This window comes from Spodoptera frugiperda, chromosome 24 (assembly GCF_023101765.2).
Source record: "Spodoptera frugiperda isolate SF20-4 chromosome 24, AGI-APGP_CSIRO_Sfru_2.0, whole genome shotgun sequence".
NCBI classification, from domain to species: Eukaryota; Metazoa; Arthropoda; class Insecta; order Lepidoptera; family Noctuidae; genus Spodoptera; species Spodoptera frugiperda.
The window spans coordinates 3,312,315-3,327,246 of NC_064235.1; the positions used below are offsets into that span (position 1 = coordinate 3,312,315).

Consider the following 14,932-nt stretch of genomic DNA (forward strand, 5'->3'; position numbering starts at 1 on the left):
GTTGAACACAGAAACTGGAGGCCACGGTCACACAATACTGGCGCGAAACAACGCTCTTATGCTTCCTCCGTTCAGTACCAAAGGGTGTGCTAGGATTTTGGAACGTAAAAATATTTTTAATCAAAAATGTTTTTTTAATGGCTTGTTTTTCATTTCCATCTTATAGAATACCTAAAATAAGGTGAAAAGCATAGGGATACTATTTGTCTAGGTCCGCCTGAAAATGGTCAGTTCGCGGTGTACGTAAAAATACTTCAAAGAATTTAGACCAAAATGTTTTAACGTCTTTTTTAGCAAGATGTTTTCTGTCAAACCATACTTGTACGGGTTAAAAAATGTGTTTTAGGTCTGTCGCTTTTTGTCTATTTTCAATTCTTCTTCTCATTCGTATCACTCTTGACAGAGTGGTCGTGGTCAACATGTAGTGTCTGTGGGTTGTGTGGCAGATGTTGCTCGCCTCACGATGTCCCGCCATCGCTCCCTGTTGGTGGTCAATCTGGTGCACTCGTGCACGGGGTCACCAACCATTGCCTTGACTTGATCGGTCCATCGCATTGGAGATCGTCCACGCGGTCTAGAGCCTTCCACCTTGCCTTGGACAACAAGGCGATCCAAGGAGTCGTTGTCTCGCCTTGAAATTAAGCAAACCATTAAATATTTTCAATAAATAGTCGTAAATACAGGACCTACGTTTTGCCACTGCGTGACTGTCTTTGTGCAACCGCCCGTAGCATTTAGGAGCTTGTACAGTTCCCTCCAGAGCCACTTTGCTTGGAGCTTGCCTTCTTCGCTCTTCAACCGCCCGCGAGCGAGGTCTTTATGCTCCTGCAACAATTTGGGTCGCGACACCGACAATTTCTGATTTTGATTCCTCTTTTCCCTAAGCCGGGATAGACCCTATGCATATCCCGTAAGAGTCGGCGAAATCGAGCCGCGTCTGATGGGAGATCCTTTGATATGTTATGGCGGTACATGTATTCTCCCATGTACCAGTTAAGGCGACGCTGGCTCCTACATGTCCGACAATGCCTTTTGAGTTCCAGCCACTGCCGCTCTAGGGTGTTGGTGTGAATTTTCACCTTCACATTCCCACCTGGAGCCGGTACTCCCAGGGAGGCTTCTACGGGAATGTCAACCGTGCCCCCGACAAAGTTCAGGCTGTGGTTGACGGCTGAATGACCCCTCATGCCCAACCGTAGATGGATGTTATTATAGGCGCGGTGCATGTCGGACATAATGTACGACCCTGTGCGAACGTTTGCCTCCACTGTAGGGTCCAGAGTCGTACGGGTTTTATCTGGTATAAGTTCCACGTGTACTTTTCTAGTAAGGCGGCTTATGCACCCAAATGACCATGTTTGCCGCCTTAACAGCCGGCCCCTGTGGTACTTTCTTGTATACAAGTGTGTCTCATCAATTTCGACAACGTCATTGCTACCACCTAACATTTCTCTATCGTGAGCTTCCGCCACCTCGCACACCTCTCTTAAGTAATGGTATGTTTGTATCGCCGTCTTTTTCGTTACCCCGACATCTTTGGCCGCCTGCGACACCTTATCCTTCCTTAAAAAATGCACCATTAGGCGTAGCGTATTTAATACGCTAACGTGCGCCCTTTCAAAAAAAGTATTTTTCAGAGGGGACCTAATGGACGGCCTGCCCTCCCTTGCACACCTCCAGCACCTTAAGCGGTATTTTAATTTGTAACTATCCTTAGCCTCCCTCGACATGGGGCCTCGGCACGTTGGACACCGAGGCGTCCGGGTTGGAATAAGCAGCCATGCCTTGGCTGCAGCCACCGCAGTTTCCTCGTTGGGAATAGCGCAAGCGTAATTCCACAAATTAAAATTCCTTGCCAAAATTAATTCTAAAGGATTCATTGTTAATACTTACTTACTAACTAATAAATAAAATATAATTAATAAAAACTAAAATCTACTTAAAAACAATTAAAAAAACAACTTAAATCTAAAACAAAAACTAAATCTACAACTAAGTACTAACTTGCTATTAAAAAATAAAGTAATAACTAAATTAAAAATGAATAAAACTAAAAACGATTAATAAAATAAACTATGAAACACTTTTTATCGCAATTTCGCAACGGAAATCATACAAAAATCGAAATTTGAGTACAAAATTTGCTCCGAAATGCGTCGCCGATACATCAACTTGCCAAGATTTGGTGAAAACAACAATATCAAGTAGACATCGGGTCGCGCGGGCACTCTCGCGCAAGCGGGCACCTGCGTAAGCCATGTTGCCGTTTTTGTGGGGTTTCTCCACCTTGAGGCCGGAGAGTGCACGGCGAAGATGGGGTGGTGTCCTTGGGTGGGAGCGCACGAGGCGACCACCATATTAAAGGCTGCACCGTCTCTACGGTGCATCCTGTGGACGTGGAGGATAGGGATCCCCTGATCCCTGAGGTCGTCCGCGATCTCCTTTTCGGAGATCTCGGCCGGGACGTTCTTGAAGACCACCCGGACTGGGCGGTCTTCTTTGAGGGAGTAAGTATGATAGGGGATGTTTCTCCCTATCAGGAGGGCGGTAAGTGCCCTGAAGTCCTGGGTGGTGGGGACTACCACCTTGATGCCCTGCTCGACGGCGCGGAATCGCGGGGGCGTCCGCGATCTGCTCCAGGACTTGGAGCTGGTCCTCCGAGGAGGAGATCCGGACCTAGGCCGGGATCTCGGGTCTCGCTTGTTAAGCGGAGCGGGGGGGGTTTGCATGAGGTTTGGGACTAAGTCCCAAGTCGCCCAAAAGGGCCTGGAGCCTAGTTATGAAGGTCGGGCCTAGCGGCCAGGCACTCCAAGACACCCTCCAGTATGTCCTTGGATGACATATTAAATAGTGCGGGGGAAGTAACTACGGCAGTACCCGAAAGAATTCCCACCCTTGACACTTTCCTAGCGCAAAGCTCCAGAGAAGAAAGCGCCAAACAAACTCGGGAGCGCGCAACAACTGCCGGGGGCCTGAAGGGCCGACCTAACCCTTCGAGCGGGGGAAACCCGAAGGTGTGTAGCCTCCCTGCCGGGTGTAGACAGGGAGGTGAGTACCTAGGGTGTGCCCTAAGCTTGTAAACCCCGTTGCCAATCTCAATGTGCAACGGGGGCCCTATGCGCCTTAGCAAGCCTGCTAAGGCGAAGCTGCGGAAAAAACGGGTTAAGCGACCAGGTACAGCTAGGGGAGCCCCCAAGACTGTGGTCCCAGTGCCCTTCCGATTGTTCGGCGATGCCCTGAAGGGACAAACACCGGTGTGCTCGGGGCGCACACCACCTGGTTCGTTGACACCGTTAGGTTGCCCCCAGGTACCGCTAAACCGCGGATTTAAATAAAAATAGACCTCTCTCCCCGTGGTGCACCCTGGGTACAGGTGATAGTCCCCCTAACGGGGGTGATAGGGTTGGAGAGGCTATTGCCTGTAGCGAACTTCTGGACGGAGCGGAAGAACCCGAGATGGGTTCTGGGGGCGGCGGGCTTTGTGATGACACATGGCTTGCGCCTCCGAGGGGGCGTCACTCCGCACGTCTCTCTGAACCTAGCAGAGAGCGTGGCGGAGAGGCAAGGACGGTGCTCGTTGTGCACTCACCCTGCCAACGAGCAGCATCGGGGCACAAGCTGTCCTCGACTGCAACCGTCGACATCGTAATCCGGGAAGAGGTCATGGTCATGTTTTATGACTCTGAACGGGACGAGGGTCTTGGCTTGATCGCCCGGACCGCGAGGAAGTTAACCTCTATAAAAAATTCCTCCAATACCAAGTTCTGGTGCGCGGCGAGGGTATGCGTGGCTGAGGAGTAGTGTCAGTCTCGAGCGCACCCCCAGCTAGGGGACCGGTGGACCCTCTAGTTGGGATACAAATATACACTTACCCAGGTACAGGGGGCACTGCCTGGGTGGACTGAATATTTCCCCCACACTCGTGGGAACTACATGGAGAACATAAATTTAAAAGAACAACCACCAGAGAAGGAGAGAGCAGGTGAGCTTAGCTCACCTGCAGTTGTTGTGGCAGAGAGCCCCAGTGGCTCTGGTGCCCGTGGGGAGGCGCTGGTCTCGTCCGGCAAGTCCCACACACGGGCCCCAAGTCGGAAGGGGTCGGACTCGGAGTCCGACTCGTCATCTGTGTCTGGCGTGAGCGTCATTTCAATGCGCCAGACAAGATCGACGTTCAAGCGTCCCAGGACGGAGGAGGTTCGAGGACTGTCCTCGTCCTCAAATACGCAGGAGGCCCCGGCGCCTCCTAAAATCCCCACGACTGCGCGGGGTAGAGGCAGGGGAAAGGCCAAGAGGCTGTCAGCCACTGCGCGGTCCAAGCCGGCTAAGCGTCCGGCCGCGGAGGATACCCCAAGAAGTGGCGCCCTCTCAGACTCCTCTATAAAGGAGGTCTCAGACGCCGACGATATGGAAGGCGAGCGCGGCACTGGGACGCTGCGCCAAACCGTCAGAGAAGCGCTCCGCCAGGTAGCTGGGAAGAAATCCCAGTCTACCAAAGCCGCTCAGATAAAGTCAATGGAGGCTGAAATAATGGCGGCGGTGTTTGATGTGTGCAAAGTCCCCTCAGCGGGAAAAGTGCACCAGGAGCTGGCCGAAATGCGGCAAGAGCTGGCGCGCTTATCCGCCTCCAACGCGGCTCTGGAGACCGAGCTCCGGTCCACCAAGGCCGAGCTAGCCGCTTGCCGAGGAAGCCATCCTCAACCCTCGGCGGAGCCCGATATGCTCGGTCTGATGCGCAGGGAGATGGCTGCCTTCCAGCAGCGTTTTAATGTGCTGGAGGGCAGACTCCTTCGTCCCTCGCTAGCGGCCTCGAGCTTAGCGACCTCGAGGTCATACGCGGCTGTTGCGGCCAGGTCCTCGACCTCCTCTGGTCAGACTGGCTGCGGTGCTCAAACGGTGGCGAGGCCACGAGCGGCTCCTCCAACGAGGACCCCAGCACCCCCAGCGGTGCAGGCACAAGCTACACCGGCGGCGAACGCGTCTTCAGGACGCAAAAAACGGAGAAAGGGTGCTGCGGTTCAGCAGGCTGAAGCCCTAGCCACAGGTGCGCCTACCCCGACAGCAAGGGGCCCAGACGGCAGTGAGTGGCAGGTCGTCGGCGAGGCGAGGAGAGTCGCCAAAGAAGCAAGAAAGCGCCGCAAGAAAGCGCAACGGCAGCGGCGGCAGCAGCAGCGCAAAGAAAAGCGCGCTGCGGCCTTGCTTCTCGCCCCTAAAACTGCGGCTGTAGTGATAACATTACAGCCCGATGCGGTGAAAAGGGGCGTAACATATGGCGACGTCCTCGCCAAATTGAAGGGGGCGGTGACTCCCGCGGAGTTCGGGGCCCCTAACGGGTTCGCTATTAAAGCGACCGCAACAGGAGCCCGTTTATTGGAGGTCCCCGGCGCAACCAGCAGCCCGTCCGCTGACGCCTTAGCTGAAAGGCTTCGGGCGTGTCTCAGTGCGGACGAGGTTCGCGTGTCCAGGCCCATTAAGTGCTTGGATCTGCGAATAATGGGCCTGGATGACTCCGTGACGGAGCATGAGGTGGTGGCCGCTGTCGCCAGGACGGGTGGGTGCCCTGCTGATCAGGTCAAGGCAGGCACCATCCGTCCGGACAACTCGGGTCTACGAACGGTAGTCGTGAGTTGCCCCGTCACAGCGGCCAAAAAAATTAAGGAGGGCAAAAGGCTCCTGGTGGGTTGGGTCTCGGCGCAGGTTAAGCTGCTCGAGGTCCGGCCTCTGAGGTGCTACCGCTGCCACGTGGGCCACCACGTGAGCGTTAAATGCACCTCGGAGGTTGACCGCAGCGACCGCTGCTTCCGCTGCGGTCAGCCCGGTCACAAGGCCGGTACGTGCACCGCCCCGCTGCACTGCGACGCATGTGCAGCGGCCGGCAAGCCGGCCAATCACCGGGTCGGGAGCAAGGCCTGCTCCCCCCCTACCAAACCCAGGGGTAAAGGTAGGCCCTCCGCCGCCCCCGTCGTTTCCGCCACCGCCGCCGCCGCAGTCGCCACTGCTACCGCCGCCGCGGCCACCGTCGGCCGTAATGCCGCCAGGGAGGAGGTTGTGATGGATTGTCAGTAATGACTCCATTCCGCCTCCTCCAGGCGAATATCAACCACTGCGCCGCCGCTCAGGACCTTCTACTCCAGAGCATGGCGCAGTGGTCAATAAATGTCGCTGTGGTCTCCGAGCCGTATTTCGTCCCGCCCAGGGATCACTGGGTTGCGGACTTGGACGGCTCGGTGACCATCATCTCGTCGGCCGCCGCCGGTACCCCGACTCTCGAGAGCGCTCAGAGAGGCCGGGGTTGTGTCGCAGCACGGTTCGGAGAGATCGCTGTGGTGGGCGTGTATTTCTCTCCGAACCGAACTCTCGCCGAGTTCCACAACTCCCTGAGGGAGTTGGTCGCCGTCGTCGTTGGGTTCCGTTCCCTCCCCGTACTTGTCCTCGGGGACTTCAATGCCAAAAACTTGGCTTGGGGTCCCCGGCTCACTGACGTTCGGGGTAGGATGGTGGAAGACTGGGCCCTGGAGACAGGCCTAGTCGTCCTGAACCGGGGTTCTGTCCCCACGTGCGTGCGGATGCAGGGCGAATCGGTGGTGGACATATCGTTCGCCAGCCCCGCTCTGTCACCTCGTGTCGTTGACTGGCGCGTTATGGAGGAGGTGGAGACGTTCTCGGACCACCGGTACATCCGGTTTGACGTCTCCGCCGAGTCCGCGGACCCGCCAGTCAGACAGGCCCCATGTGGCCCGCGTTGGGCGCTGAGACAGCTGGACCGGGAGCTTTTCCTGGAAGCCGCAATCGTGCAGGCCTGGGTGATACCACCGGACAGGCCTGCCGACATCGACGAGGAAGCAAGATGGCTCCAGGACGCCATGTCCAGAATATGTGACGTGGCGATGCCCCGGGTCCGTCCAGGTCAGCGCAAGCGCCAGGTGTACTGGTGGTCGCAGGAGTTGGCTGCTATGCGCAGTGCTTGCATTGCTGCGCGACGCCGGTACACCAGGCACCGCAGGCTCCGTATCCGTCCTTCAGATGCGGAGGTCAGAGAGGCGGAGTTGTACGAGGGGTACAAGGCGGCAAAGGCCGCCCTTAAAGCGGAAATTTGGCGGGCTAAGGAGGAAGCCCGCCGAGAGATGCTGGAGACTCTGAACAGAGATCCATGGGGGCGCCCCTACCGGATGGTGCGCGATAAGCTCCGCACCTGGGCTCCCCCGCTGACTCAGAGTCTCCGGCCAGAAGTTGTGGAGGAGGTAATTGGCGCCTTGTTCCCCCGACTTCGGAGGGGTTTCACCCCTCCATTCATGACTCCGCCCCCTGCGGTGCCCAATGCGGGCCACAGCGACGATGACGACGACACCGTTCCGGAGGTGACCGAGGCAGAACTGAGAGCGGCGGTGCGCCGGATGGGCGCCAAGAACACCGCCCCAGGACCCGATGGCCTACATGGCAAGGCGTGGGTCCTGGCCTCGGAGGCTCTCGGGCCTCGATTAATAGGTCTCTACAGCGCATGCTTGGAGAGGGGCCAGTTCCCGCTTCAGTGGAAGACGGGAAAACTGGTCCTCGTGAAGAAGCCGGGGCGCCCTGCGGACTCCCCGTCCGCGTACCGGCCCATTGTGCTGCTCGACGAGGTGGGAAAAGTCTTCGAAAGGATAATTTCGAACCGCCTCGTCGCGCACCTGTCTGGATTTGGGCCAGACCTCGCGGATGGCCAGTTCGGCTTCCGTAGAGGGCGCTCCACGGTGGACGCCATCATGCGCGTAAGAGACCTCACGACGGGGAATGCAGTTTCCAGGGGTAAGGTCGTTGTGGCGGTGTCTCTGGACATCGCCAACGCTTTCAACTCACTACCTTGGAGCTGCATACTGGAGGCACTCCGGTACCACCGGGTGCCTACTTATCTCCGTCGTGTTATCGAGGCCTACCTGATGGATAGGTTTGTCACCTACCCCGGTCACCAAGGTGAGTGGAACCGGCGAGAGATGTCGCGCGGTGTTCCACAGGGTTCGGTTTTGGGGCCGCTCCTGTGGAACATTGGTTACGACTGGGTGCTGCGCACCGACCTCCCGAACGGCGTCAGCGTAGTCTGTTACGCCGACGACACGCTGGTGCTAGCGCACGGGAGGTCGCACCAGGCGGCGGCCAACTTAATGGCGAGAGCGGTTGCGACAGTTGTTGATAGGATCCGGCAATTGGGACTCGAGGTGGCGCTCCACAAGTCCGAGGCCATGTGTTTTCATGGCCGCGGGAACGCGCCACCTCCGGATGGGGCCCAAATAACGGCAGGAGGGGTTACCATCGGCGTCGAGACGACGATGAAGTACCTAGGACTCGTCCTCGACAGTCGATGGAACTTCGTGGAGCATTTCCGACGTTTGGCTCCTAAGTTGGAACGGACGGGGGCTGCACTTAAGCGGCTCCTGCCCAACCTCGGGGGCCAAATGCCTCCTGCCGGAGGTTGTACGCGGGGATCGTGCGGTCCATGGCCCTCTACGGAGCCCCTGTGTGGGCGCCGAACCTGATGCGGCGGCCAGCCCGGGCGCTGCTCACGTCCCAGAGGGTCATGGCCATTCGAGTGATCCGCGGATATCGCACGATCTCCGGAGAGGCGGCTAACCTCCTTGCCGGACTCCCGCCGTGGGATTTGGAGGCGAAGGTGCTCGCGCGCGTCTTTAGTTTGCGCGCCGACGCGCGTCGCCGGGGCGAAACTCCACTGCCGCGCCAGATTAGTGCGTGGCGGGACGAGCTCCGGCGCGATCTCATGGCGGAATGGCAACAGCGACTGTCGCAACCGAGGGCTGGGCTCGCTGTCATTGCAGCGGTAAGTCCCCTCTTTGAGGAGTGGCTAGAGAGGCGCCACGGCGTCCTCACCTACCGCCTGACGCAGGTGCTTACCGGACATGGAAGCTTCGGTAGGTTCCTGTTTCTGATTGGGCGGGAGGAAACGCCCGGGTGTCATCACTGCGAAGACCGCCCGGAGGACACGGTGGAACATACGCTTGCGGTCTGCCCTGCGTGGGCTGAGCACCGCCGTATCCTCAGGGATGTGGTCGGCGACGGCGCCCTCTCGCGTCCGGCACTGATACAAGCCATGGTGCGGAGCGAGGGGGACTGGGATGCCGTCTCCTCCTTCTGCGAAGCAGTCATGCTAGCTAAGGAGGAGGCGGGGCGCGTGAGAGAAAGAACCTCTTCACGCCCCAGCCGTCGCGAGAGACACTCCGGGCGTCGGGGATCGCGCGACGATCTCCGGCCACCGTAAGTGCGGGTCTGCGGACGACGAGCAAGGGTAGCTCGCCGCCCGACCAGAACCAGACCCGTGCGTGCGGCGCGTCGCGTTCTGCGCGCGCCTCAAAGAGCCATCAGACCACCACAGATGGGGCCCAGTAGGGCTGATGCCTAATCCGGAGCTGCGGACAACCTAGCGGGTTTACCGGGGCCCCGGCTCGACGGGCAGGAGTAGGAACGGGGTGGTTTTTAGTCAGTAAGAGTCTGACACTCCCTCTCGCCTCGCCCAAGGCGGGAGAAGTCATTGGATGATTTTCCACCCTAAAAAAAAAAAAAAAAAAAAAAAAAAAAAGACCTCTCTGCTAATAAAGAAACGGGCGACAGTACAACGCCTTGGAAAAATTTTAAAAATCCCCGACACAAAAACTTAATTTCCCTTTAAAACGTAAAAAATAATAAAAGAAAGGAGAATGGCAGAATTCGTACAGCATACTTTTTTTGGTGTTCCCTGATAAAATTTGTACCACTTATTGAGGCAACTAAACCATTCATTTTTCTGTAAAAATAATATTTTTAGAAGCTGGGGTTTAGCAAATATATCAATTAAAAGATTTTAGTAACGAAACGTAATATAATGAAACAAAACGTAGAAGACATGTTTAATTAGTTGCCATTAATAAAATATCAGAAAGCTCGAAATGATAAATAAATATTTTGAAATAGAAATAACAGTAAATATAATTAACCAATTACAGGTTATACCTTAGAATATATAATTAATGCATAGAATCTTTATATTTATAGGAATTATTTTTGCCATCAATATTTTTTTTGTAATGGCAATTATTTATTGACAGGTTCGTAAAATCCCTAATCTTTCAAAGTCTGTCCAGTTTTTTGCCCTTGTTTTGTTTTGGATTGTAGTTTGTAACTTCATCTAAACAATTTAGCAATTATCTGGCCATTTTTACGTTGAGTTGAGCAACTGCTTCTCCGTTCTCTATCAGAATCTGTTGATACTACTTTCGCGAAAGGACACTTTATTAATTGTGTTGTGTGTACGTGTTTTATTGAAAATGACGAGTTTGCAATGCATCAATTGCAATGTTCGCTTGTCCCGAAGAAGAAGACACGCTTTATCCAATGACGGTGAAGATATCGTCAACACTATTCGTCTGTGGACATATCTTAGAGATGTAAGTAGTTTCCACATAACATTGTGTGTACGAATGGGCCATAGTTACGAACTTCAATAACTTTTATGTGTGATATCACACTAAATAAACACATAAGTAATCGGTAACATGTATTATTTACTTGCCTTACTTGGTTTGCATAACACTGTTATAATTTATTAGTACCTATTATTTTGTTTAATGGTGAGCCATACTCAAAATCATTTAATTATTTCTAGATTACACCAGATGACCATGTTTACCATGAATGCTGGCAGCTAGCTAGTCATTCATGTTCTTCTGATAATATGCCGAGAAGACACATAGGCCATCAGTGTTTGTGTTGTATGTGGACAACCCATACTAAGAATCAGGCAATGCAGAATTTTGATTGAAGAAGAACAAAGAACGGCGTACACAATTGCTACTTGGATCTAACCACGACAGGTATAAATAAGAACAAGTATTATAACTTATCAATTCGGTATTTTATTTATTTGAAATAAACTAAGAAATAAAACAATGTAAATATTTTCCACTAATAGCATGTATGTTTAAATGAAAGCTTTTCTTTATTTATATTATTTATTTTAGCTTCATCCTGAAGATAAAGCTTGTGTGCGGTGTTGGTTAAGAGTGAGAACTAAGGATACTTCACTAAATGAAGATATTCAATCCGTTAAACCTAATCAGCAGAAAAGTGATAATTCTGAACTGATGTGTGCTGCATGTGGTCAAAGTCTTACTCCCAACAACACCTGCTTGTTTGTTGGAGCACCAGCAGGTATATAATAATATGAAATAACATATTTTTAGTAATTAGCTTCTAAAAACGCAATGCAAAGAGCAATTACAATTTTATGTTGCTAAATGTAAGACACTAATGATGTTGGCTCTACTAACAACAAAAAGATCCTGGTCTTTCCATTCTCTACTCCAGTGAACAATAAATATATTTAGTATTTTTGGAAAGGTCTTCGGTAAAAACCACCAATCCTTGTGTGTCAAGATTTATTCTCTAGCCTGGTTATTTTTTGCGCAATTTATATACATGAATGTTATTTATTTACAGACACCTTCCATGAATGAAGTTTGTGAAGTTTGCTGGGGCCAAGTATGCAATTTGAGCTTCTATGATCCAGATGGTCTATGTTGCTTCAAGCTAAAATAAAGTCCTGCCACTCTTCTCCTAATAGAAACAAATATGAATAGCCGGGACACAATCAAAAGTGATTGCTGTAATTGTATTGTAGGTTTAAGAACAGTGGGATGCTGCTCGCATGTTATGAGCATTCTTTGGTATTTGAGTTATGCTTGCCATGAGGGTATGACCCGACCTGCCCCTTTTTTGGATGAAGTAATATTAAGAACCAATCAAGTAATTATGTATAAGAAAATAAAGTAAATGTATTCCTACAAAAACTAAGTTGTTTTATTTACCTACGCTCAAAACTCCATCAGCACTTAATCATTATCAAACTATTGTAGACCGCTGCTGGACATAGGTCACTCCTTAAGCACCCTACTGAATGGGTACTCTTGTCAATTTATCAACTTCCTACATTCTTTTTCACTTAAACAATGTTTATGTGCTTAGTGCTTACACGTGATAAAGAACAAAGGGTAATGTTGGGACCACCTCTCAATAGTAATGAGACACCCTTCTATAGATAAATATTCTCAAACTGAATAAACTTACTAAAGTACTACAATTAAGGTCAAAAGTCGGGTTTCGGAGTTATACTAGGTAAGTACCTTTTTTATGCAATAAGTTGGTAAACGAGCAGACGGATCATCTGATGGTAAGCAATCGCCGCCGCCCATGTACACCTGAGGCGTTAGAAGTGCCGGCCTTTTGGGGGTTCGGAATTTAAGGGTTGTTAGGGAAGGGGTAATTGCGCCTCCGGTAACCTCACTCACTCAACAAAATACAACGCCAACGCGAAACAAACTCTAGACAATGATGATAGTAGCTTACTTTAATATAAGATAAATGTTCCATAAGTCATTTCTTATCTTCCTACTCTTTCTTCATCCGAAACACGAAGGAGACTTGCTATGATGGTCACCCATCCACACACCAAAGTCGGCAAGGGTTGCTTAACCTTGGCGATTGACCTTTGCTTTTGATATTATTAACAACAAGCTTCTCTACTAGCCCATACCTACTATATGTATATTCTACCTTATAAATAATATGAAAATCTTGTAAAATATCCATATCTACAGAATATTCCCATTGACCATAGACTAACCTAACCTCATATCTCTTATCTCCCAGCTTCTAAAAATCTGAGAATTTTTATAGGGCTTTCCAATCATGTTTACTACCAATTAAATCCAAAAATATTCGGGAACACGAAAATTTTTTGCTGTACGAAACTCCCATACAACCCTGCCATTCTCCTTTAATCTTATAGTACCTAAGAATGTACTAATAATTCTAAAAAAAAAAAAAGTACGTCGTGTTGGGGGACCAGAGATAGAAAAGTAGAAACTAACCTGGATAATGTGTAGGAAGATAGACCTCATGCATATCCCGTAAGAGCCAGCGATACCGAGTCGCGTCTGATGTTCTTTTAAAATGATGTGGCGGTACTCACGATAGAGAAATGTCAGATTACTCGTACCGGGTTTAATTTCGACGGCGACAATTTGGGTCGCGACACCGACAATTTCTGATTTTGATTCCTCTTTTCCCTAAGCCGGGATAGACCCTATGCATATCCCGTAAGAGACGGCGAAATCGAGCCGCGTCTGATGGGAGATCCTTTAATATGTTATGACGGTACATGTATTCTCCCATGTACCAGTTAAGGCGACGCTGGCTCCTGCATGTCCGACAATGCCTTTTGAGTTCCAGCCACTGCCGCTCTGGGGTGTTGGTGAGAATTTTCACCTTCACATTCCCACCTGGAGCCGGTACTCCCAGGGAGGCTTCTACGGGAATGTCAACCGTGCCCCCCGACAAAGTTCAGGCTGTGGTTGACAGCTGAATGACCCCTCATGCCCAACCGTAGATGGTTATTATTATAGGCGCGGAGATGTCGGAAGTATGTAATGTACGACCCTGTGCGAACGTTTGCCTCCACTGTAGGGTCCAGAGTCGTACGGGTTTTATCTGGGATAAGTTCCACGTGAACTTTTCTAGTAAGGCGGCTTATGCACCCAAATGACCATGTTTGCCGCCTTAACAGCCGGCCCCTATAGTACTTTCTTGTATACAAGTGTGTCTCATCAATTTCGACCACGTCATTGCTTCCACCTAACATTTCTCTATCGGGAGGTCTGGCCTAGCGGCCAGGCACTCCAAGACCCCCTCTAGGATGTCCTTGGATGACATATTAAATAGTGCGGGGGAAGTAACTAGGGCAGTACCCGAAAGAATTCCCACCATTGACACTTTCCTACCGCAAAGCTCCCGAGAAGAAAGCGCCAAACAAACTCGGGAGCGCGCAACAACTGCCGTGGGCCTGAAGGGCCGACCTAACCCTTCGAGCGGGGGAAACCCGAAGGTGTGTAGCCTCCCTGCCGGGTGTAGACAGGGAGGTGTGTACCTAGGGTGTGCCCTAAGCTTGTAAACCCCGTTGCCAATCTCAATGTGCAACGGGGGCCCTATGCGCCTTAGCAAGCCTGCTAAGGCGAAGCTGTGGAGAGAACGGATTAGACGTCCAGGTACAGCTAGGGGAGCCCCCAAGGCTGTGGTCCCAGTGCCCTTCCGATATTTTGGTGATGCCCTGAAGGGACAAACACCGGTGTGATCGGGTCGCACACCACCTGGTTTGTTGACACCGTTAGGTTGCCCCCAGGTACCGCTAAACCGCGGATTTAAAATAAAAACTAGACCTCTCTGCCAATACCGAAACAGCGACAGTACAGCGCCTTGAAAAAGGCGTGCACTGGCAAAATCCGTAGCGGGGCTACGACGCAGTGTTACGGCGTAGCAAGGATCGTAGCAGCGTTACGATGTGGCTTATGCACCCAAATGACCATGTCTGCCGCATTTACAGCCGGCACCTGTGGTACTTCCTCGTTTATAAATGTGTCTCATCAATTTCGACCACGTCATTGTTTCCACCTAACATTTCCCTCTCGTGAGCATCCGCCACCTCGCACACCTCTCTCAAGTAATGGTATGTTTGTATCGCCGTCTTTTTCGTTACCCCGACATCTTTTGCCGCCTGCGACACCTTATCCCTCCTTAAAAAATGTAACATTAAGCGTAGCGTATTTATTAGGCTAACGTGCGCCCTTTCTAAAAAAGTATTTTTCAGAGAGGACCTAATGGACGGCCTGCCCTCCCTTGCACACCTCCAGCACCTTAAACGGTATTTTAGCCATGCCTTGGCTGCAGCCACCGCAGTTTCCTCGTTGGGAATAGCGCAAGCGTAATTCCATAAATTAAAATTTCTTGCCAAAATTAGTTTTAAAGAATTAATTATAATTTACTACTAACTAGTACTAAATAAAATTAATAAAGACTAAAATCTACTTAAAAACAATAAAAAAAAACAACTTAAATCTAAAACAAAAACTAAATCTACAAC

General features: G+C 51.3%; 1 protein-coding gene and 1 long non-coding RNA gene across 3 annotated transcripts; both read left to right on the forward strand.

The window, feature by feature from the left end:
- The first annotated feature begins 3,933 nt into the window (after window positions 1–3,933).
- Window positions 3,934–5,405, forward strand: LOC126912230 (uncharacterized). The gene is made up of 2 exons (XM_050703367.1): window positions 3,934–5,170; window positions 5,374–5,405. Exons 1-2 carry the CDS (start codon window positions 3,934–3,936, stop codon window positions 5,403–5,405), a joined length of 1,269 nt encoding a protein of 422 aa, XP_050559324.1.
- A 4,598-nt stretch (window positions 5,406–10,003) lies between these two features.
- LOC118281517 (uncharacterized) lies at window positions 10,004–11,807 on the forward strand. Of its 2 annotated transcripts, XR_007706899.1 has the most exons (3): window positions 10,004–10,406; window positions 10,625–10,832; window positions 11,458–11,807. It is a non-coding gene; the product is annotated as an uncharacterized LOC118281517 (long non-coding RNA). The 2 variants fall into 2 exon arrangements; XR_007706900.1 differs by having other exon boundaries at window positions 10,229–10,832; window positions 10,980–11,807.
- The last annotated feature ends 3,125 nt before the right edge of the window (window positions 11,808–14,932 follow it).